Genomic DNA, 22,169 nt, shown 5'->3' with positions numbered 1-22,169 from the left:
TTTTGTGAATCCAGGAGTCTGAATGATCAAAGAACCTTTGGGTACTTAAGCTTATGTGAGATTATTTGAATTAGTAATAATCATTAAATGCCTGGCTTTGCTACAGCAAATTACGAGCAAACCATATTGTGGTGTAGGTCCCCGAAATGTAAGAGTTTTGAAGCTACACCAGCGTTTTAAAGCAGCCATCACACTAATCACAGTAGCCTGGGAAAACCCTGACGAACTTCTGGCAAATTGGAGATTTGCTCTGCAAGTCAGTCTGGCCGAGAGCCCATTCAAGCCCATTTCCAGTTTTTCCCAAAACGAGGCACCAATCACAGCCGTTGAGGCGGGCTTTACACGACGACGGCGGCGCAGGGACGGCGAGCGGCTTTTTGTTTACATTCAACATGACGGCCACCGAATCGCGGCAGCAACCAGTTGATGCCGCTGTCGCTGCTACGTCACCCGGATCGTTGGTCTGACTGGTTGAAGGACTATCCAAGAGGCCAGAGGCATTTGAGTGGCGTCCGTTGGCGACGCCCCCTTTGGAAATGAGCTGGGAATGAACCTTGCCCAGTGCCACTCTCAATTACAACTGAGAAGGGTCTGGGGTCAACCAGGCTACAATCACAGGAGAGAGTACAGAGTTATTAACTGCTCTAGCGACTCCATATGGCCTCCAGTTAGTTAAACAACATAACGCAGCAAACAGACAGCTTTGCTGGGCTCCCCTCCTCTCGCTGCAGTAGTTATTAGTTGTTCTATTAACTCCATATGGTGTTCTGTTAGTAAATACACCTAACAGCCTATTCTGTTTGTGAAACACCCAGTGGGGGAGCGGTGATACTAGACAGCGTGAATGTTGTGTTGTATGGTGGTGTGTATGTATGTAAGTATGGTGTGTTTATCACAGAGATGTCATTAGTTAAAGGCACTTTATAACAAGCCTCGAGGTAAAGCACAACCCCTCCCCTCCCCCAAGCATGCACACAGCGTTGGGAGTAACGAGTTACAATGGCAATGCAATTACAGTGATGTATTGCTTATTGTTGTAACACGGTAATAAGTGTTTCGTTTTTTTAAGAATTCACCAAGGCCTGCAGCTTGTCCAGAATGCGGCTGCTAGATTGTTGACTGGTACCAGAAGGAGGGATCATATCTCCCTGATATTGGCTTCTCTTCACTGGTTACCGGTCAAATATAGAATCGGTTTTGAAGGCGTTACATGGATTGGCCCCTTTATATATTGCTCTAGATAGATCTCCTTACCCTACATCACTCCTCCAGGAACCTAAGATGGTCTAATCGGTTCCCTTTTAGCTGTTCCACAGGCTCGGATGAAAACAAAGGGTGATCGTGCCTTCTCCGTTGTGGCCCCGAGACTCTGGAACAAACTTCCCATTCATATTAGGTCCTCCTCTACTGCCGAGATCTTTAAGTCTTGTCTTAAGACATTTTTATTCTTTGGCGTATGATTTAGTTTAGGGACATTTGGATAGAAGTGTGTTGTTTGTATGATGTTCATTGTGTCTGTATTTTTATTGTCTTCCTTTGTTTTTTATAACATAATATAACTTTGTACAGCACTTTGTTCAGCCTAGGTTGGTTTTAAATGTGCTCTATAAATAAATTGACTGTGAAAGAGAAACGTTATTTCCTGTTGCTGCATTTTTGATGGCTGAGGTGATCGCAAAGACCGATTCTACATTTCCGAGATGGACATACGAGCGTTATTACGCCGCATTGAAGCGAGGTGCTGTGCCGTGGTCAGAGCCAGAACCGGAGACAGTACGGACAACATCTGTGTCCCGCGGTGTGGATGAATGAATAAAAGATGAGACTCTGTTGATCCCGTGGTGAAATTCACAAGCTGCCTGCTCACATTGTACTTCCACTGTTATTTTGGTGAAAGTAACTTAAAAGTAATGCAAAAGTAGTGTAAAGCATTACAATTCAAAGACAGCAATATTGTAATATAACCAATTACTCAAATGACAGTAACTAGTAATCTATAATGTATTACATTTTGGAAGTAACTTGCTGCATACACACAAACATTCCCACGTCCCTAGAACGAACACACACACACACACACGCACGCTCTGTGCACCACTTCCTTAGCTTGCTACGACCACAACACAGGATGCTTAGCACACACAAACACATAATGCCAATCTCATGTGATGCAGGCTATATCTTGCGACTAGCATGACTATGACAACAACTTCCTCTTTCGATCACTTTAATTTTTGCCTCGTTTATGCGATTCCTCGGAGCTGCTGGCATGTAACCCTAACGTGTCATCCAGCGGATAATAGGCCAGTCGTTGCTCACCTTCGGTGGCGTCCCGGAGTCCCAGAAGACATCATCAGTTGGGGACGTGGAGGAGAATGGGGACAACGGGGAGATGGCCATATCTGACATAGAGCTGCTGTGAGGGGCGTCTCGACTGGAGCGCAGATTGGCATTCTGGGAGATTAAAATAAAAGGTTCACCCATGGTCATTTGTTACTCTAAGTCATACATTATCACATTTAGCCACATTACCACAATTAAAGATTCACCTGCAGTATTTTTGAGTGGTAATGGTATAAAGGATCATGTGTATAAAAACATCCCATAAGTGAAGCGGGTAATAGAAAATACTTAATACTGCTGAAATATATGAAATAGAGGAAGAGGAGAGCAGGATGCATTCAGTAGAGAAATAGTGAGCACATGTGGTGTGGTATAACTGTGTATACCTGGTTGAGGTGAGCTCTCTGCAGGGCTGGAGTACAAGGACTAGAGCTGCTCCCCGAGCCCAGCCTAGAGTGCATCTGGCTGGGCAGACCAGCAGCCAAAAGCAGCCTGGCTAAGTTTGATTCTTGGAAGTCCATCTAAAAGATAACACACATGTAAGACGTGTGTGTGTGTGTGTGTGTGTGTGTGTGTGTGTGTGTGTGTGTGTGTGTGTGTATGGAATCATAGAAAGATTGACTCAGTCCTCTGTTTAATCAGGTAGTCACACTAAGATCAACATTTCTTTTTCTCATACACACTACAAGCCCAACGATACTACACATGTATACATACATGCACTTTATACTGTACACACACACACACACGTCTGTTTTACTATCTTTGTGGGGACCCACCATTGATATAATGCATTCCCTAGCCCCTTACCTTAACCATCACAACTAAATGCCTAACCTTAACCCTTACCCTAACCATAACCTAATTCTAATCTTAAAACCAAGTCTTAACCCTCAAACAGCCCTTTAAACTTGTGGGGTCCAGCATTTTGGCCCCACAAAGCTGATCGGGACCCCACAAGTATACTGGAGTCCCAGTTTTTGGACCCCACGAATATAGTTAAACAAGAACACACACACACAAATTATTGAATGAAGTGCGCATAAAACTGTAATGCAGCCATGACTTGAAGGCTCGCAACTGGCTGATTCAGTGTTTAGGGAGGGTATTGTGGGTAGACATGATTGCAGGCGATAGTTTACAACACTTTGGAGTCACTGTAGTCAGCACTTTAGAATGACCTTAAAAATCGGTGTTAAAAGTTACTCAACTACTTTATACAAATCTTCTTGGCCCAACTTTTAGTACTCATTTTTTGACTCCTAGGTCAAAGTTTAGGAACTATTTCAAAGAAGTTTTTATACATACTGGCTCAGACATGAAGAGAGTGCCACTAATCATCGTCACATAAACAAACCCTACAGCTCAGTGGTTTTCTTAGTTGCCAATTCCAGATGTACCGTAGGTTTGCTGCTGAATCAGGCATTAACAACGTCAGCATAAACAACAATGGTTGAATTTTGAGCACTTTGATGCCGATCACTGGGAGATAAGTTACAGGGGACGAAAGCTCAGACATACGAATAACCACATACTGTCACAATAATCTGTTTGGTCAAGCAGCGTTCTGGATCAAGAAATAAATAAATAAATAAAACCAGATTTCTTTTCAGCCATTTGACTGTCGGCTGTTTAAAAATGCCTTCTTCTAGAGATGGCACCTTTGGTCCGTTTCCTGTTCAAGTTCCCTGTGTGGTTTAGCTACTCTTCTAAGAATAGAGTGTATGGACCACATGTTGTCTCCCTACACACACACACACACACACACACAGTCAGCATACGCGACCATGCATATACATGAAAAATCTAAAAATACATGAAGCTGATGAAATCGTCATAGCTTCATGTCAAAAACCGGATGCTTTGAATTGAGATTGTAGAGATATCAAAACAAAACCAACAAGTAGATAAGTCAGCGCTGGCAGCATTGTCACACAGTGAGCACCGGTGCCAGGCTCTGCCCTCAGTTCTTCCTTGGGGAAATGTCCTGGTCTGAACTCCTGTCTACATAACATTTGACTTTCTTCCTCCAGACCTTTGAGACCTTTAGCTGAAAGTGGCCTGTCAACTGAGATAAGGATGACGTGACAAACAAACGGTAGAGGAAAAGGATTGAGAGTACACAATAAAACAAAAGAAACTAAACATGCGAGAAAAATTGGAAAAAATAAATCATCAAACTCAATCAAGTGAGGGACAGACTGAAAGATGTGGGATATAGAGGTGACAAAGGGTTCTAGACAGCTGTGGAAGGCAGGCTTTTACCGCTGAGCGCTGGCTGTTTGCAGGGCGGCTGGGCGAGGAAGCAGCAGTAGCAGCAGCAGCAGCAGCAGCAGCTGTGCTCCCACTATTAGCTGTTAGCTTCTGGACAGCTGCCACCGGCTTTTCTCTCTGCCTCTGCCTCTCCCGCTCCCTGTGTCTGTGGTCGTGCTGCAGCGACAGGAGCTGGGTTTGGTCCTTGGGTAGGGTGCGGTGCGATCTCCTGCCCGCTGAGGGCTGCTGATGCTGAGCCAGAGGCTGGGGCTTGGCTTGTGGCTGGGAGAGCTGGGCCTTGTGCTGAAGCAGCTGGTTTGGAGCCACGGCTCTCTATGTAGCAAACATGAAAAGCACACATAGAAACTGCCAGAGCCTGGGAGTGGATATATGAAATAATATACTGTATGTATAGTATGTATGTAAGTATGTATATATGTATGTATAGCTGGGCGATATGGAGAAAATGAAATATCACAATATTTTTGACCAAATAACTTGATGTCGATATTGCGACAATATTGTAGGGTTGACAACTGGTGCTTTAACAAAATATTTACACAAGAGAGTTTTGATAATTAATGATCAGTAATGTGAATATAATAACTAAGTGGTTAAGGTCCAACAATAGAGCAGCTAGAACAGTCTGGTCAGAAAATGACATCACTTTACTGTAATGCAGCCTTTAAAACTAGAAAAAGTGCCATATTACGATATCTGGAATTTAAGACGCTATCTAGCCTCATATATTGATATATCATCTATATATTGCCCATCCTTAAATGTATGTATGTATGTATGTATGTATGCATGTATACTGTATTGTGAGGCAATAGTGAACATGCACATTTGTGCCCTCAATCTTTCTAGCTAGTTTTGCATGACCAAATTGCCAACACATGCACTATCATAAAACATAAGTGTCATTTTCAACTGATGTAATTCATTTCATTTAATCAGATTTAATTACGTGTTCCATATTTTTGTTGAATGACAATATTTTCAAATGGCCTACATACTAATATGGTAGAACAGCCTAATGTTGCTAATCAAATTTGACTTCAGAAGGAAAATCACGAGGATTAAGTGAGCATCATGGCATTTCAGCTTCAAGAGTCATTATGTTCCAATTAAGGAACAATTGACAGCGACAGTAAGAGCTAAGAAGTTCTAACAAACCGAGTGTAAATTGGAATTTCCCCATTGGGGATCAATAAAAAGAGTATAACAATAAAAATATGTGGTGAATATGCTATTCGTAAGTTTTCAGTGCAAAGGAAGTGGATGTTGTGCATGTGTACATGCTAGTTTTGAACACAATGGACACTCCCAGGTTCTGTAGAAACTGACAAAACAAGCCATGGTTGTTGCATGAAGACATCATAGAGCGTACATTGGATCATCACACTTGTTGGGACACACAATCAAAGAAGCACATACAGTAAGGAAGACGCCGCCGATTCGATTCACTTCTTCGGTGTAAAAACGGGGACAAACAGAATAACTCATTAAATGGCAATCAGTCGAGCGCTGGCAACGCAGCTTGGACATGTGACAGCAGCTGGCTCTCTGGCTAGAGAATCTGATTTGCAAGCACAACTTCCTCCAGAGGAAATGCAATAAAAGCACAAATAAAGAAGCACTGCCGTCATCTACATCTCACAACTCTTGATTGTCTTGTCTGTAAAATAACAGCCATTTTATATTTCCAGGAGGGTGAATAAAAAGGATGGCACATTTTTCATAGACGTTGCATTTATGTACATTAGTCATAAAATGATTTGAAGTTTGTGAAAATCAGCACAGAGACTGAGCTCCAGGCTTGCCTAAACAGCCCAGTGGATATAAAGTTACACAGAAGCCTTTTTGGTTTGATTTGCCCTGAGGCTAGGCACATAAAAATGAAAAATATATTAATGTAAGACACTACTGTCAATCTCAGTCAGTAGAGCAACAGAGGCAAACTCTTGGAAGGAGTCTGTGTACTATACAGTATGTATGCACTGCACTATGCACATTATTTACTCATCCAGGAAGTTCACAGAGATGCACACACACACTCCAATTCCTCACTACTATCGTAACCCTGAAAGGTACTTTCTCTAACACCACTAGAGCAGAGAGAAATACGTGAGCGCTGTTTGAAATCACATACTAACATACTAAAATATTCATACTAAGGTTGCTGGAAAATTGAGTATGTAGTGCGTTCCAACGGCACAGTATGTAGATTATGTGTATGCGAGATGGATCGTCATGTATCCAGATTAGCAAAAATGTCTAAGGATGATACGTGAGCCTAATCGACATTCTCAACCGCCCCAAAATGAATTGCATCTCTTCAGACTGGGCTGTGGTGGACTGCGAGGCAGGCGGTTAAAAATAATCGACCGGTTAGATAAAATAATGACGAATGATGGTGAGTGGCGTTAAGGTACAGTACGAGCAAAAGCGTGAGAGTTCACATATATAATGTACTGTCGCAAAATATTTAACACTAAAATAGTTATAGTCATTTTAATTTGCCTGAAAATAATACCGGAAAATATTAAACTGAGTGGAAGAGGTAATGTTGATTTACATTCGTGATCTACGTTACTCGTCATTTTGCTTGAGTATACTTCAATGTAAACAGTCTGCTGGTAACGGCATACTTAATCGTTCAGAAGAAGAAAGAATCTATATTATTCGTGACGTACAATGATACAATGTAGCGAAATTCAGTCTCTGCATTTAACCCAGCAGCCGCATACAGCGTCCGGAGAACGACTTGGGGTTCAGTGTCGACGCGTGGCCCGGTGGAGCCTGGGATCGAACCGCCAATCTTGTGGCTGAGGGCCGACCCGCTCTACCTCTGACCCACAGCCACCCCCCAAAAACGTGCCATGCAAAAAGATTCTAATCTTGCATGAATCATCAAAGATATTTTAATTTTAACAATATATTAGTCTCCTTAGAGGCTCGGTATGCTCGCCGTTTCGGACCTGTCGCACGCCAGTGTGAAGTCATGGGAGCGCCGGAACTGTTTATACTCGCGCGTGGTGGTCGCGACACTAGATGCAATCTTCTCCTGAACAGAGGTGGCGCTAATGAGGAAAGGCTACCGACCTTGCTATTTCTACGGACTAGAAGAAGAAGAAGAAAAGGTAAACAACGGCGAAGAAAGAAAGAGAAGCACTTTGAATACTTCGGAATGTCTGAACGATTCGACGACCTACTTCGTCAGATCAAGCCTTTTTCATTACACCTCAACAAAAAGAGCTCATCTTAACCCAGTAAGTTTACAAGAGAGACTTGCAGTCACTCAGAGTCCTGGCATCCGGTTGCCCTCGAACTCGTCCATGCTTCCCGTTTCCGCTTTGTCGCGCGCCGCTGAAAAAAAAAAATAGAGTGGTCTACGTCATTTTTATGTCACATTGGCGCGCGACAGGTTGGGTGCGGTGACTGTAAAGAGGTCTTTAGAGTGAAACATCGGCAACTATATTTCACGTCGTCACGGCAGGGTATTGGGTAAAGTTTCAACTAGGAATAACCTCATAGGCCAGGGATCTTCAACAGGGGGTCCTCAGAGTCAATGTAGGGGGGGCTGCCAAATTATTGTTTTTAAAGTTTTTTTCAAAAATGTAAAAGTCATATTACTAGCAAATATAAATCCCCACTGATGATAGGCTTGCTGGCGTATTGGCAAGGTAGTCACTAAAATAGCCATCAACAGATAGTTGATTAATTAATTAATCCACTGTGCCACATTTATGTTTTAACATTAAAACATCAATTATTAGGCTTTTAATAGCTTAATATTCTATGCAAAAAGGCTATGTATAAAGGCTTTAGGCTGCCCTACAGATTATTGTAGGCCCAGTTTAATATGGAACTTCATTTTATACAATATATGTAGTAGGGGGTCCCTGATCCGTCTCTCTTTCAGTTAAGGGGTCCTGGGCTTAAAAAACATTAAAGACCCCTGTCACAGGCTACGATACTGCCTCTGCGCACAGCTCTTTTAGTATGCAGTAAATGCTTAGAGAATGTAGTACGCAGTACGTTCGTATGCAATTTCAAACAACCATTGTGTGTCATCATTCTGTCCACCTCAGACATGAACATGGCTGCCACATGCCAACTAGATGAGATGAGATGTATGGGAATGCTGCTGTAGGAGGGGAAAGCACCAGCTTTTTAATGCCGTTTCTTGAGAATGAGAGGACACACAGTCAACTAACAACAGCACCCTAGCCATGGTAACAGGACAGCTTTCTTGGTCCCTGGGAACGAGACCTATTTTCACAACTTTATTACCAAACACTCAATGGCAGCTATCTGCAATGTACCATCCAAATTACCACTTAAGAATGGTGACTTGAATAAGAATGCCTAGTTGCTCTTAATGGTAACTTACACAGTGATAAAGATGGAGACAAAAATAAAAATATATGGGCTAATACTCAAAGTATCGAAACCCGGTCCCACTATGGAATCGGTTCCTACGCAACCGGTAGGATGAATTAGAATAGGATTAGAACGCAAATTTCGGTTCCACTTAATGTGTCGACTGAAATATTTTCCCTCTGTCGCTCCGAAACAGACGTAAAAATATCACACTTTCTCTGTAGTCTACCGTTAGCTAGCTACCGTAAATGTAGGCTACTTTTAAAATGCCATATTTTCCCTCTGGGTTCACCAAAACGGACGTAAAAGCATATTACGACTACCACATCTATTAAAGAGCCTTTCTTTGATGTCATTTTTCAAGAATCGGTTTAGGAATCGGAATCGTTTTAAAAGTACTGGTTCAGCATCGGAATCGTAAAAATCCAAACGTTACCCAACCCTACTGCCTATGGTCCCCCAGTGGCTAGAAATGGTGATAGGTGTAAACCGAGCCCTGGGTATCATGCTCTGCCTTTGAGAAAATGAAAGCTCAGATGGGCCGATCTGGAATCTTCCCTTTATGATGTCATAAGGGGAAAGGTTACCTCCCCTTTCTCTGCTTTGCCCGCCCAGAGAATTTGGCCCGCCCATGAGAAAGAGAAACATCATGGCTTGCAAACAAGCGAAGCATGGCAGTTGGTCAAGGCCACACCCCCACCCTCCACCTTGCCCCCCCTTTCTCCTCCTCAATAGCATTTAAAGCTACAGACACAGAAATGGCACATCCTAAGGAAAGCTCATTGTGGGACTGGCTCTAGTAGGTGTAATTCTGCACCAAGGCTGAATTTCGGGAAAGAGACTTCAGATACAGTATTAGGGGACCACTAAGGTCTATATAAAAGAGACTTCAGATACAGTATTAGGGGACCACTAAGGGCTATATAAAAGAGACTTCAGATACAGTATTAGGGGACCACTAAAGCCTATACAAAAACATCCAAAAAGCAGCATGTCATAGGACCTTTAAGGTTAAATTACGGTATTCACAGCTCATGTGACACACACTGATATTAGAGCTGTTAAACCTTTATGCATACAGAGCTTAGCAGTTAAAATACAGAGCCTCCATGTCTCCATTAACGATGGCAACAGAGGGCAAACCAATAATTGATGGTGTGGTGACAACGGAAGCAGCTAAATATGTCATAGCTGGCATGACAAGTGGGAGAAATGAAAGTCAGAGAGAACAGAGGGGAGCCCCAACTCACCACGCTACTGTGTATGTACAAACTATCTTCAAATAAGTTGGGTAAGTATTAAAAAAGGACACACACTAAATGGCAACAAAACTCTCCAAAGAAGAAACAGCATCTATGGTAAAGGTCCTATGACATGCTGCTTTTTGGATGCTTTTATATAGACCTTAGTGGTCCCCTAATACTGTATCTGAAGTCTCTTTTATATAGACCTTAGTGGTCCCCTAATACTGTATCTGAAGTCTCTTTTATATAGACCTTAGTGGTCCTCTAATACTGTATCTGAAGTCTCTTTTATATAGACCTTAGTGGTCCTCTAATACTATATCTGAAGTCTCTTTTATATAGGCCTTAGTGGTCCCCTAATACTGTATCTGAAGTCTCTTTTATATAGGCCTTAGTGGTCCCCTAATACTGTATCTGAAGTCTCTTTTATATAGGCCTTAGTGGTCCTCTAATACTGTATCTGAAGTCTCTTTTATATAGGCCTTCGTGGTCCCCTAATACTGTATCTGAAGTCTCTTTTATATAGGCCTTAGTGGTCCCCTAATACTGTATCTGAAGTCTCTTTTATATAGGCCTTAGTGGTCCCTAATACTGGGGACCACTTTCCTTAGGATGTGCCATTTCTGTGTCTGTAGCTTTAAATGCTATTGAGGAGGAGAGGGGGGCAAGGTGGAGGGTGGGGGTGTGGCCTTGACCAACTGCCATGCTTCGCTTGTTTGCAAGCCATGATGTCTCTCTCTCATGGGTGGGCCAAATTCTCTGGGTGGGCAAAGCAGAGAAATGACATCATAAAGGGAAGATTCCAGATTGGCCCATCTGAGCTTTCATTTTCTCAAAGGCAGAGCAGGATACCCAGGGCTCGGTTTACACCTATCACCATTTCTAGCCACTGGGGGACCATAGGCAGGCTGGGGGAACTCATATCAATGTTAAAAAACTTTTTTTAAAATGTTCATGCCATGGGACCTTTAAGTTTACTATAATTATTGCATATTAGAGATGAAAATCATACAGCCAAGTAATCTCAAAGTGAATCCGTGACAGTTTGTTTGTGATTGTAACAGACATAATATGTATAGCCATGCTTCCATCTGTTTAGTTCCGCAGTGGGCTGGAGCCATAAAAAAAAAACAAATAATCGCAAAATGAATCATCCTTTACCACTCTTTTCAAATTAATGATGTTCAATTTCTTTCATGTTTTGAATCTACAGGCTACGGAGTAATAATAATCGAGAGGAACTCTCATTATACCACGCAATCATAACACCAGGGCTCGACGTGTCAGACAGGAGACGAGAACAGAAAGATCAAGGACTTGGGGATGAGAGAAAGTGTTTGAGAAAGAAAAGAGACCCGGTTTAGGGATTTGTATGTCGGAAACACCTACTGAGTTACATAGTCACATTTTTGGAAGAAAAACAGAGACGAGTCGAAACAGAGATGCGGAAAATAAAAGAGTTACATGCTGTGAACGACGGAGGGAGGGGATAAAGGGAGGAAATGAGGGAGGAAAGGAGAGAGAAGGCATGCTGGGATCAGCGGAGAGACAGAGAGAGAGAGATGGCGAGGGAAGGCTTTAAAACAAAAGTGATGGCATGCTGTGATAAGCACTGGCTTAAAAGCTTGTCAAGATCTGACTCTGCCGGTACAGTGCGGTATGTGTCACTGTTGTCTGGGAAATTTCAGACAAATAGAGAATTAAAAACTCCAATCTTGTACTGCCTGCTCAAATGAGAACTTCAAAATGATGAACTTTTCCAGCCCCAGCAGGGGTTTCAGGAATCCAGAGCCTGACTCAAACACACCGTCTCTTATCATTTAAAATATGTACAGTATAAAGACACTCGGAGATTATTTATTTTGCTTTTCCATTTTTATTCTCTTATTCTATTCTCTTTTACTTGACGTGACAAAGTGAACTACTCATATCATCAAAGTGGGAGCATCGCTACTTCAGAAGTCATCACATCCTTTTTTCATATATAAAAGCCGCAGATCAGTTTCTACAACAATCGATTAATCATTTGATCTATGAAATGTCAGAAAAATGCTCATCTCAAACTCATTAAGCCCCAGATGATGTCTTTGAATGTCTTGTTTTGTCCGACCTAAAGTCCAAACCCCAAAAACGTTGAGTTTACTATGTCAAAAGGCAACCAAAAGCAGAAGAGTCTCACAATTGAGAAGGTGGAACAAGAGGTTTGGAATTTGTGCCTGGAAAATAACATATAATAAACAAGGCAAACATGAACATATATATTAGGCCGTATATGAAAAACATAAATGTTGGAAGACATGTAGAACTGATGAAAAACAGAAAGAAACGATCACCTAAGAGATAGATAGACAAAAAAAAAATAATAAAATAAACGAACGAAAGTAATAACATCCAACTGAAAGGTACACACACACACACACACACACACACACACACACACACACACACTCACATACACAAGCCCACACCGCAATGGGTGTTACTGACTGAAACCATCAGCAGCATGAAGAATCAGCCCACTCTGAATCTTTCAAAATAAATCACACCTTCCCTCACTCATTTAAAAAAAAAATGGAGGAAGTCGTTACAAGTACATAAAAAATATAGAGTGAAGGGTTGTTACCTGCTCTGTGGCGGAGTCCAGAGGCCTCATTGACACATCGGCACTCGGCTGTCTGCCTGCCTGGTCCTGTTGAAGACAGACACAGACACAGACACAGACACACACACACGGTTGACTTAAGACTTTTTTTTTTTTTAACCCTAACAACTACATTTTACCTTAATTCAAATCCTCTCGCTCCACACTTGTATTCCTGTACGGTCCTCACAAGAAGAGCAAAACACTGGCAACAACGAAACAAACACACGCTCAGAGGCTTACTTTAATCAGGGTATGCTAAGGTCTTGAGCAGAATTCTGAGAGGTGGGAACTAAAATGTTCAGAGTGTGCAAGATGACATGCAGCTTTGAGCCAACGCCCTCAACTCTAAATATTTCATTATGACCTCTTTCTTGAATTTCTCCTGAAAAATCCTCGTATGTTATTAGTCCCAACTGGATTATAGTCACATTTACAATGTTTAATACAATCTACTCTATTTAAATATTTGCAGTTGCTGCACTAAATTATGTTCATGTTGATGTTCTGCTACTGGTGGGTGCCTCTAAATAATGTTTGTTCAGCTTGGCTCTTAAGAGTCACATTCGACAGAGTTTACGCTGAAATGGCAGCTTGACTGGATGGCAAAAGTTCCATAATGAACTTTGTACTTTTGATGACAAAAGTTTGAGTCATAACCCGAGGTGAGCATTAGGGCTGCAACTAAAAATGGATCGATTAATCTGCTAGATTACATGAATTGTTTGGTCTATATAAAACTATAAAAAGTCAGAAAATACTATAAAAAAAAAAAAATTCTCAGTTTGTCAAAGGTCCAAGGTGAGCTAAATGCTAGCATCAGAATGCTAACATGCTCACAGTGACAATGTTTAGTGTTGATGTTCAGCAGGTATAATGTAGACCATATTCACCATCTTAGTTTTACGTGTTGGCATGCTAGCATCTGCTAATCAATTCTAAACCAAAGTATTGGACAAATGGCCATTTTGACGCTAGATGAAAAGTCAGGGAATCAACAAAGTGATTACAATTCCTCCAATTCATCATGGCGATGCATCCAATTCTTTGAGACATTACACTCAAAAGGGCTCTATTTTAACGATCTAAACGCCTTGCGCAGGTGTGTTTAGGGCGTGTCCAAATCCACTTTTGCTAGTTTGACGGTGGAAAAAAGGGTCAGTGCGCCGGGCGCATGGTTCAAAAGGGTTCTACTTAGTGTCTTCATAACAACATAATACACAGTAAAAGATCAGTCAGATAGTGTTGTGGGCGGGACCTTAAGTCAGACTCAGTGGTGAGTGAAACAGAGACACAGAGCTGTAGCAGAGCCAAAGTAGCACACTTTCTAATTAATTAACTTTAATCGGTTATCAGGCAAATACAACGCTGATACAGATCATATGCAAACTGCCAAAAAACGGCCCGATAATTGTCCAGGGGCCCATAATAGGTCTATCCCTATTTTAAATCCTTGACGTTAATTGCAAACCAGTTGGCTGTCTCTTTTCCAGGGATCTGACACCTGATGGGCTGTGCTTCTTCCAGACAGCCAGCCAGCCTCCCTAACTTCCTAGCTGCTGCCAGGGTACGGGAGCTACATTAGGTCAGCCCGCACCGGTTAACGTTACTGGGGGGCTAAGATACAGCAGCTAACATTATCGGTTATCAGGCAAAGAAAACGCTGATATTGCTGCGCCGCACCCTGCTATGCCCTGCTACAACCTGCTATGCTCTGCAGTGCCCTGCTACGCCCTGCTCCGTCTTGCTATGCCCTGCGCCGTCTTGCTATGCCCTGCAGTGCCCTGCTCCATCTTGCTATGTCCTACAGTGCCCTGCAACGCCGTGCTATGCCCCGCAGTGCCCTCCTACGTCCTACTACGCCCTTCTACGTCCTGCAGTGCCCTGCTCCGTCTTGCTATGCCCCTGCAGTGCCCTGCTACACCCTGTAACGTCCTGCAGTGCCCTGCTACGCCATGAACTACTACAACTACCATTTCTAGTCATAGTTCCATCATCTTTATTGTGACTATTATTGCCACTGTTCATCACACCCCCAACCGGCACCATCAGACACAGCCCACCAAGAGCCTGGGTCTGTCCCAGGTTTCTACCTGAAAGGAAGTTTTCCTCACCACTGTTGCACTTAAATGCTTGCTCTTGGGGGAATTACTGGAATTGTTGGGTCTTTGTAAATTATAGAGTGTGGTCTAGACCTACTCTATCTGTAAAGTGTCTTGAGATAACTCTTGTTATGATTTGATACTATTAATAAAATTAAATTGAAATTGAATCCAATACGACCACTGTAACAAATAGCAGCTCTAGTGACACTGCAAACCACATAACCAACCAGTTATTTTTTATACCGACTTATCTGGGTCAAGGGGGCAGGACATCTCCCAGCATCCATTTAGGCAGGGTAGACCATAGACAGGTTGCCCGTCTGTTAAAGGGAATTCACACTATCCCCTTTTGCAAATGATAACGAAGCGGTTCAGGGAGTGTTTTTTTTGTTTGGTTTTTCAACACAGTTGATCGGTCACTGTCCACGAGCAGTGGGGCGATTCAAACCACATCGCTCATCGTTAAGCCACGGACACGCCCCTGAAATATATGATGTGATGCTCGCCAAATCAATCAATGTGTGAAATGACTGGAAAACGCTGCACCAAGGCGAGTTCTTCCTCTGACAAAATACAAGGCTCCGCATCACACACTCACTGAACCTGTCGCGTAATTAAATGCAGATGCATTAAAACTTAATGAAGCGTCAGATAGATCCATCAAGCATGCTGAACTTAATGACTTAGAGGCCATTTGTGTAATCAGAATTTAATACGTACATATAGCTCTCTGCCACACACACACACAAGCCCACAGATAGACATAATATAACTAGACAGATATTGATAGCATTGAAATACAGTGTCTTCTACATGAAGAAATCACAGTTCCTAACATGCTCCTTGGTGTTAATATACACCTATTGAAACGCACTGGTGTGTGGGATAGATTCATTACGCACGGGTTCAAATGAATGACTTAAAAAAGGAACCTCTGATGTAGTAGAGAGAGCTATCGTTTTTTTAAATGACTGGAATTGGCATAGACACTTTACCCTCACGCACACGTCTTCACGGGCACAGTTGCTTTGTAACGCGTTCTCACAGTAAAGGTGATTTGTTTTTATTGTCCACCGATCTGTAGGATTATGAAATTATGTTTTAACATAAAAAATAGTTTTATAGAAACTTTATGGAAGTAAAAACCTTCAAAAAAGGAAACCGCAGAATAGAAGCAGAGCAACAGGATTTATGAAACGTGTTAAATTGTTACTATACATGGAGCCGCTTTTCGTATATAATGAATTCTTCAAGGGTTTTATTCAAGCAGCACCCACGTACTTGTAAAATGTATTTAAAAAAAAGAAAGAAATGAGAACACTCACTTGCATTACGATGGGATTAAAGTTGTTGGAAAGGTGTCCAAAAGGCCACTTTCCATCTCAAAAAGTTTTGTCTTCCAATGTTCATAATGATAAAATTATGAGTTATAGCATCTGCCCTCAAAAACTCTATATAGTATCGAGTTCATCTTTACCTGTCTCCTGTCACTCCTCCGGTTTCTCTCATCCAATACGATTCTGCTGTCATGGGGATCAGACTCCTCCCCAAGAAAAATCTCTTGAAGCTCCGCCCACTGGAAGGCGCAGTCTGCCAGCTGCCGCCTCTGCTGCTGGAAACGGCAAATAGTGCTGGTGATCACAACAATATACACCCTGACAAGCCAACACCATTTACAAAACTATTTCTTGGCATGTGTGAATGGTATTGTTCACTTAGTCGCAGTATATGAATTTTCTTTTTGTGGGCATTTTGCTGACATTCTTAAAGTTCCTATGACATGCTACTTTTTGGATGCTTTTATATAGGCCTTAGTGGTCCCCTAATACTGTATCTGAAGTCTCTTTTATATAGGCCTTAGTGGTCCCCTAATACTGTATCTGAAGTCTCTTTTATATAGGCCTTAGTGGTCCCCTAATACTATATCTGAAGTCTCTTTTTTATAGACCTTAGTGGTCCCCTAATACTGTATCTGAAGTCTCTCTTTTATATAGGCCTTAGTGGTCCCCTAATACTGTATCTGAAGTCTCTTTTATATAGGCCTTAGTGGTCCCCTAATACTGTATCTGAAGTCTCTTTTATATAGGCCTTAGTGGTCCCCTAATACTGTATCTGAAGTCTCTTTTATATAGACCTTAGTGGTCCCCTAATACTGTATCTGAAGTCTCTTTTATATAGGCCTTAGTGGTCCCCTAATACTGTATCTGAAGTCTCTTTTATATAGGCCTTAGTGGTCCCCCTAATACTGTATCTGAAGTCTCTTTTATATAGACCTTAGTGGTCCCCTAATACTGTATCCTGAAGTCTCTTTTATATAGGCCTTAGTGGTCCCCTAATACTGTATCTGAAGTCTCTTTTATATAGGCCTTTGTGGTCCCCTAATACTGTATCTGAAGTCTCTTTTATATAGACCTTAGTGGTCCCCTAATACTGTATCTGAAGTCTCTTTCCCGAAATTCAGCCTTGGTGCAGAATTACAGCCACTAGAGCCAGTCCCACAATGAGCTTTCTTTAGGATGTGCCATTTCTGTGTCTGTAGCTTCAAATGCTATTGAGGAGGAGGGAGGGTGGGGGCAAGGTGGAGGGTGGGGGTGTGGTCTTGACCAACTGCCATGTTTCGCTTGTTTGCAAGCCATGATGTCTCTCTCTCTCTCATGGGCGGGCCAAATTCTCTGGGCGGGCAAAGCAGAGAAAGGGGAGGTAACCTTTCCCCTTATGACATCATAAAGGGAAGAGTCCAGATCGGCCCATCTGAGCTTTCATTTTCTCAAAGGCAGAGCAGGATACCCAGGGCACGGTTTACACCTATCACCATTTCTAGCCACTGGGGGACCATAGGCAGGCTGGGGGAACTCATATTAATGTTAAAAAACCTCATAAAGTGACATTTTAAGGAGTACAACCTGCTAGGGCTGCACAATAGATTGTTAAATCGTCATCATATCAACTGGCGCAATAAACACATCGCCAAAAACGCTCAGAGATTTTTTTGTGTCAGTTGAAAGAAAATATAAGCAGAAAACTGCACTTTAAAATGTAACTGTAATTTTTTAATCGTGCTTTTTATATTCAATTTAATGTTAACTTTGTTACATAAAAGACTGTAGGGAAATGATTTCCTTTCATTTGTTTTAAATTCAACAAGCAATTTGATGTACTTCAGCAGAATACTGAAAAGAACTGGGTACGCTTTAATATCGGTTTTATTTAACGCAAATAATATTGTTAGCGCGATATTCAACGTTATCGCATAGCGCATATTTTCCTGCGCTAAAGGCTGAGTGAATACAGAAGGAGAGTGTGAATAAGCAGCACTTACGTCCTCTAACTTTTGCCGCTGTTCATGTTCCTGTTGGATCCTCTTCTGTCTGTCGGCCAGCAACTGCTGCTTGTATCGCTCCTGCTCCGCCAACTGCTGCCTGTGCTGCTGCAATGCCTCAACAGGAAGTAGGATCGTAGTTAAAATACATATAAGAAAAATGGCACAGTAGGCTTTTCACACTCACTCTGAAGTCTTTGATTTTAAGGTTAAATATATATATATAGAGACGCTTTTTTTTTGGCCAATCGTCCAAACGAATCCTGTCTGAAAACGCACTCTCAAAACCTGGTCCCAGGATGAAAAAATTCAAAAACGGCTCCCTTTTGGCTTCGTTTGGACGGTGAAGCAGCATACGTGCGTATCGATGATGTCATCGCCACACCCTTCGACCGCTAACGTTATGTAGCTAACGTTATGTAGCTAACGTTAAACATCGCTGAAGTAACTGAAGCTCCAGCAGGGACATAACGTTAACGTTGGCTGCTATGGTTAGCTGTTTATAAAGTGGAAGTAGACAACTTATCGACTAGCTAGCTAATCTGTCTGCTGATCAACTCCTTGAACGGATTATTGTAACTTTTAGCACGGCTTATTGTAGAAAGGCTACCGCAAGAAAAACGTGTAGATTATCAAAGAGACATTGGATCATTGATATTTGTTTGACTGCCAATGTTTGCTAGCAGCGTTAGCGCGCTAACATTAGCTCTGCTAGCTCGCGTGCTGCAATCATGTCTGATGGCAGACAGAATTGCAAAATAAAAAGCAATTCAACAGCACATTATACAATGTAAACAAAGACACGTTTTCTTGCGGCGGCCTTTATAAAATAAGCAGTGGTGAAAGTTATTATAGTCTATCATGTTGTGATTGGGAGTGACTGGAGACTATGCTCTTCTTCTCCGTTTTTGGTGAATGTCTGTAGCAGAAACAGCGCCACCTATAGGCCTGGAATATGAAGTAGTGTGTTGAGTCTTTTACAAATGGATCTGTGTGGACGCACTTTTTTTTAAAAACGCTGTTCCAGGGAAGACGGGGGAAAAAAAAGATTGTTTTTGTACGTGTGGACGTGGCCAATGTCAACCAAGTTAACTTCTGCACTAGTAAAACCAACAACTGAATGATGTTTGACTTGGATCCAGGGTGAAATGACCTTCTGTTCCAACTGTGATATGAGCCGATTACACCTACAACTTTAATATGGGATTAGAGCTCAGACTGGACATTCTGGTCGTCACTCTCCGACTGACTACGACTTTCCCCATTTGAGTTGAGATGATTTGCAAATGTCTTGTGTGACAAACGGCTAAATGAATGAAATGACTAAACCTCAACTTGCTGTTCTGAAAGCAGAACTTGTAACTAAACTACAGTGTGACTCCATTACTAATAATTACCAATTCTTTTTTATCGTTATCGATTCATCTGCCAATTATTGTCTCGGTTCATCATTTAGTCTATGATTTGTAAAGAAAATAGTGAAGTGGAACAATGCCATCCACAACTTCTGAGAGACCTCATGGCGTGGTCTTTGATTCGCTTGTTTTGTCCAAAAACCCAAAGATTTACTGACACATTTGACACAAACAAAAACAAAACTAAGAACAGGAAATCCTCTCAATGGAGAAACCAGCGTAGGTTTGACATTCTAGCTTGAAACAATTTATCAATTATCCACGGATACACACACTTGACTGATGTCGTCATCACCAGGATTGCAAATATACTGCTTATTATGAACGAACGTGGAAAAGGGTTGCACAGGACCTCGACGCCTACCTGTTGTCGCTGTTGACCCCCAGCTCCCCCGTGGCCCCCCTCTCTGTCCCCTTCACGATCCTCCGTCTGCAAACGGAGAAACTCCCGTCTCAGCGTCCACTCGCCAGGAACGTTCACGATGGAGCTGAAAGAGAAAGGGAGGGAGGAAAACGGCGTTAAGCGGAAAGAACGGCGACTGCTATGTACTAAAGCGCTGTGAATTCAGCAATGAGATGGCCATGGGCACAGCTCCACACACAGACACACACTTTAAGCTCATCCTAGGAAAGTGCTCAGCTCCTAGTGCCATCTGCTGTTGGATGTCCAGGGACAGCAGGGAGGCTAGTGCATCGGTCCCCACACACACACACACACACACACACACACACACACACACACACGTGATCCACTAAGTGTGCGTGTGAGGAGCACTTAAAAGGTGCAGTAGGTAAGACTTAGAGTAGAACTACATGAAGCAGGTCATTCAAAAAATCCACAGCTCCCTGTTCAGATGCACCAATCAGGGCCAGGGGGGGTGTCTAACTGCGTGTCAATCACTGCTCATGCACACACATTCATTCTCCCTTGTGGGGGGAGGGGCTTAGGACACCGTTTTGGGCTTTAGCAGAAAGGGGGGAGGGACTGAGAAGTTGTCGATGTTCACATTTTGTCGAGGTTTCTTTTTTTATGCTTCCGACACTTTTTTTGTCACTTTTTTCAAAATTGTATTTTTAAATTCATGGTCAATAAACCTAATTTATATGACATTTTACCTAATGTTTGAGTTAAAAAAGCAGAAATTATGAATTATTTTGCCTAATAGTTAAGATCAAAGGATGTTGAGTGAATCACAGACTGGTTTATGTCAAAGTTTAGTCATGATACGGTTTTAAAACCACTTAAACAGGTTTATAAAATTGAATAAAACACCCAAAATTCAATAAAAGTAATCATTCATTTTACGCGCAAAGATCATCCATGCATCCATGTTATTTTTGGGCATTTTGGTTCAAAGAAAACCCATATTTTCTGATATAACAACTTTGAAAACGGGGCAAATTTGACCCGAGGACAACACAAGGGTTAAGCAGCGGGAGAGTTGATAATGACGTGAGTGTTAATCTACCGATAAGCACTGATGATGATGCTGATTGGCGAGGATACATTTTCACACATTTCTGAGACACTGTCTGCATGTTGGCCTGGAGTCATTGACCGCGTGTGCTTGATACCACATACGTTGCTGCACACGGGTGGGTCTTTCATCACACGCTTTTACCTGGGCTCTCCTTCCTCCTCTGTCACCTCGTCATCGTCTTCTTCACTGCCACTGTACTCATACTCTGGACCCTCTGAGAGTGAGAGAGAGAGAGAGAGAGAGAGAGAGAGAGAGAGAGAGAGAGAGAGAGATAAGTAATTTATTTAGTAATATCAGGTCATTAAAACCCAAGATGGCAACTGATTGCGATGGAAAGTTAATAATTTACAATGGAAATGCAAAGCAATGGAAACTTAATAATTTACTGCCCATTTTTTCTTCTTCTATTGGAGCTGAAATAAGTAGGTTCAGGTTACTTTATTTGTACCCGTAGCAACATGATTAGTCGCTTAAATCGATTATTCGATCCAAAGCACATTAATTGGAAACTATTGTGGTAATCGTTTTCATCGTTAATGAGGTTATTTAAAAGGCTTTTCTTTGCTTCGTAGTATTTTGAACTATAAGTATCTTTGGGGTTTGGACCGGTCAGACAAAACCAGACCGTTTTTTTACACCTGAAAGTCCGAATCAAGGTCCGAACCAAGGGTCACGTTTTTGTTACATTGTATACATTTGATCCGGAAAGTTTTGGTTTCACACTGCAGTTCCGCAAGCGCACTAAAGAACTATCCGTGACAAATCTACGTCCTGTCGTCATCACATATGTGCGCTGCGTCTCCCGACAGTTGTAACTGATTGGTTTGTAGACGGACTTCCCAGTCCTCTCGTAGCCTCTCTCTGTCAAGAGTTTTTGGCGGCTATTTTTGTGCGAGACACGGGAACTTTACTTGGGGTTTGAGGAGCTGCAGCATTTATTCAGAGACAAAACTGAAACCTACGCTGTACATTTACTACC

At 42.1% G+C, this 22,169-nt stretch overlaps 1 protein-coding gene across 5 annotated transcripts in view; it reads right to left on the bottom strand.

Annotated features, from left to right (window-relative positions):
* Positions 1 to 22,169, bottom strand: part of LOC144524678 (mitogen-activated protein kinase kinase kinase kinase 4) — a 92,195-nt gene that overhangs the window by 36,700 nt on the left and 33,326 nt on the right. The window contains exons 11-18 of one of the 5 annotated variants that reach the window (XM_078261103.1): positions 21,332 to 21,404; positions 20,074 to 20,197; positions 18,295 to 18,411; positions 16,453 to 16,587; positions 12,853 to 12,918; positions 4,609 to 4,929; positions 2,730 to 2,864; positions 2,320 to 2,454 (exon numbers count right to left, since the gene is read on the bottom strand). In XM_078261103.1, the coding sequence (XP_078117229.1) occupies positions 2,320 to 2,454; positions 2,730 to 2,864; positions 4,609 to 4,929; positions 12,853 to 12,918; positions 16,453 to 16,587; positions 18,295 to 18,411; positions 20,074 to 20,197; positions 21,332 to 21,404 (1,106 nt within the window). Of the gene's footprint in view, positions 1 to 2,319; positions 2,455 to 2,729; positions 2,865 to 4,608; positions 4,930 to 4,990; positions 5,942 to 6,340; positions 7,969 to 12,852; positions 12,919 to 16,452; positions 16,588 to 18,294; positions 18,412 to 20,073; positions 20,198 to 21,331; positions 21,405 to 22,169 lie in introns of those variants that run through there. The other 4 variants (XM_078261104.1, XM_078261105.1, XM_078261106.1 and 1 more) reach the window with 4 other exon arrangements.

Source organism: Sander vitreus, chromosome 10 (genome assembly GCF_031162955.1).
Source record: "Sander vitreus isolate 19-12246 chromosome 10, sanVit1, whole genome shotgun sequence".
NCBI lineage: Eukaryota > Metazoa > Chordata > Actinopteri > Perciformes > Percidae > Sander > Sander vitreus.
The sequence above is the reverse complement of the archived record's forward strand: the minus strand, read 5'-3'. Positions and strand labels throughout refer to the sequence as shown.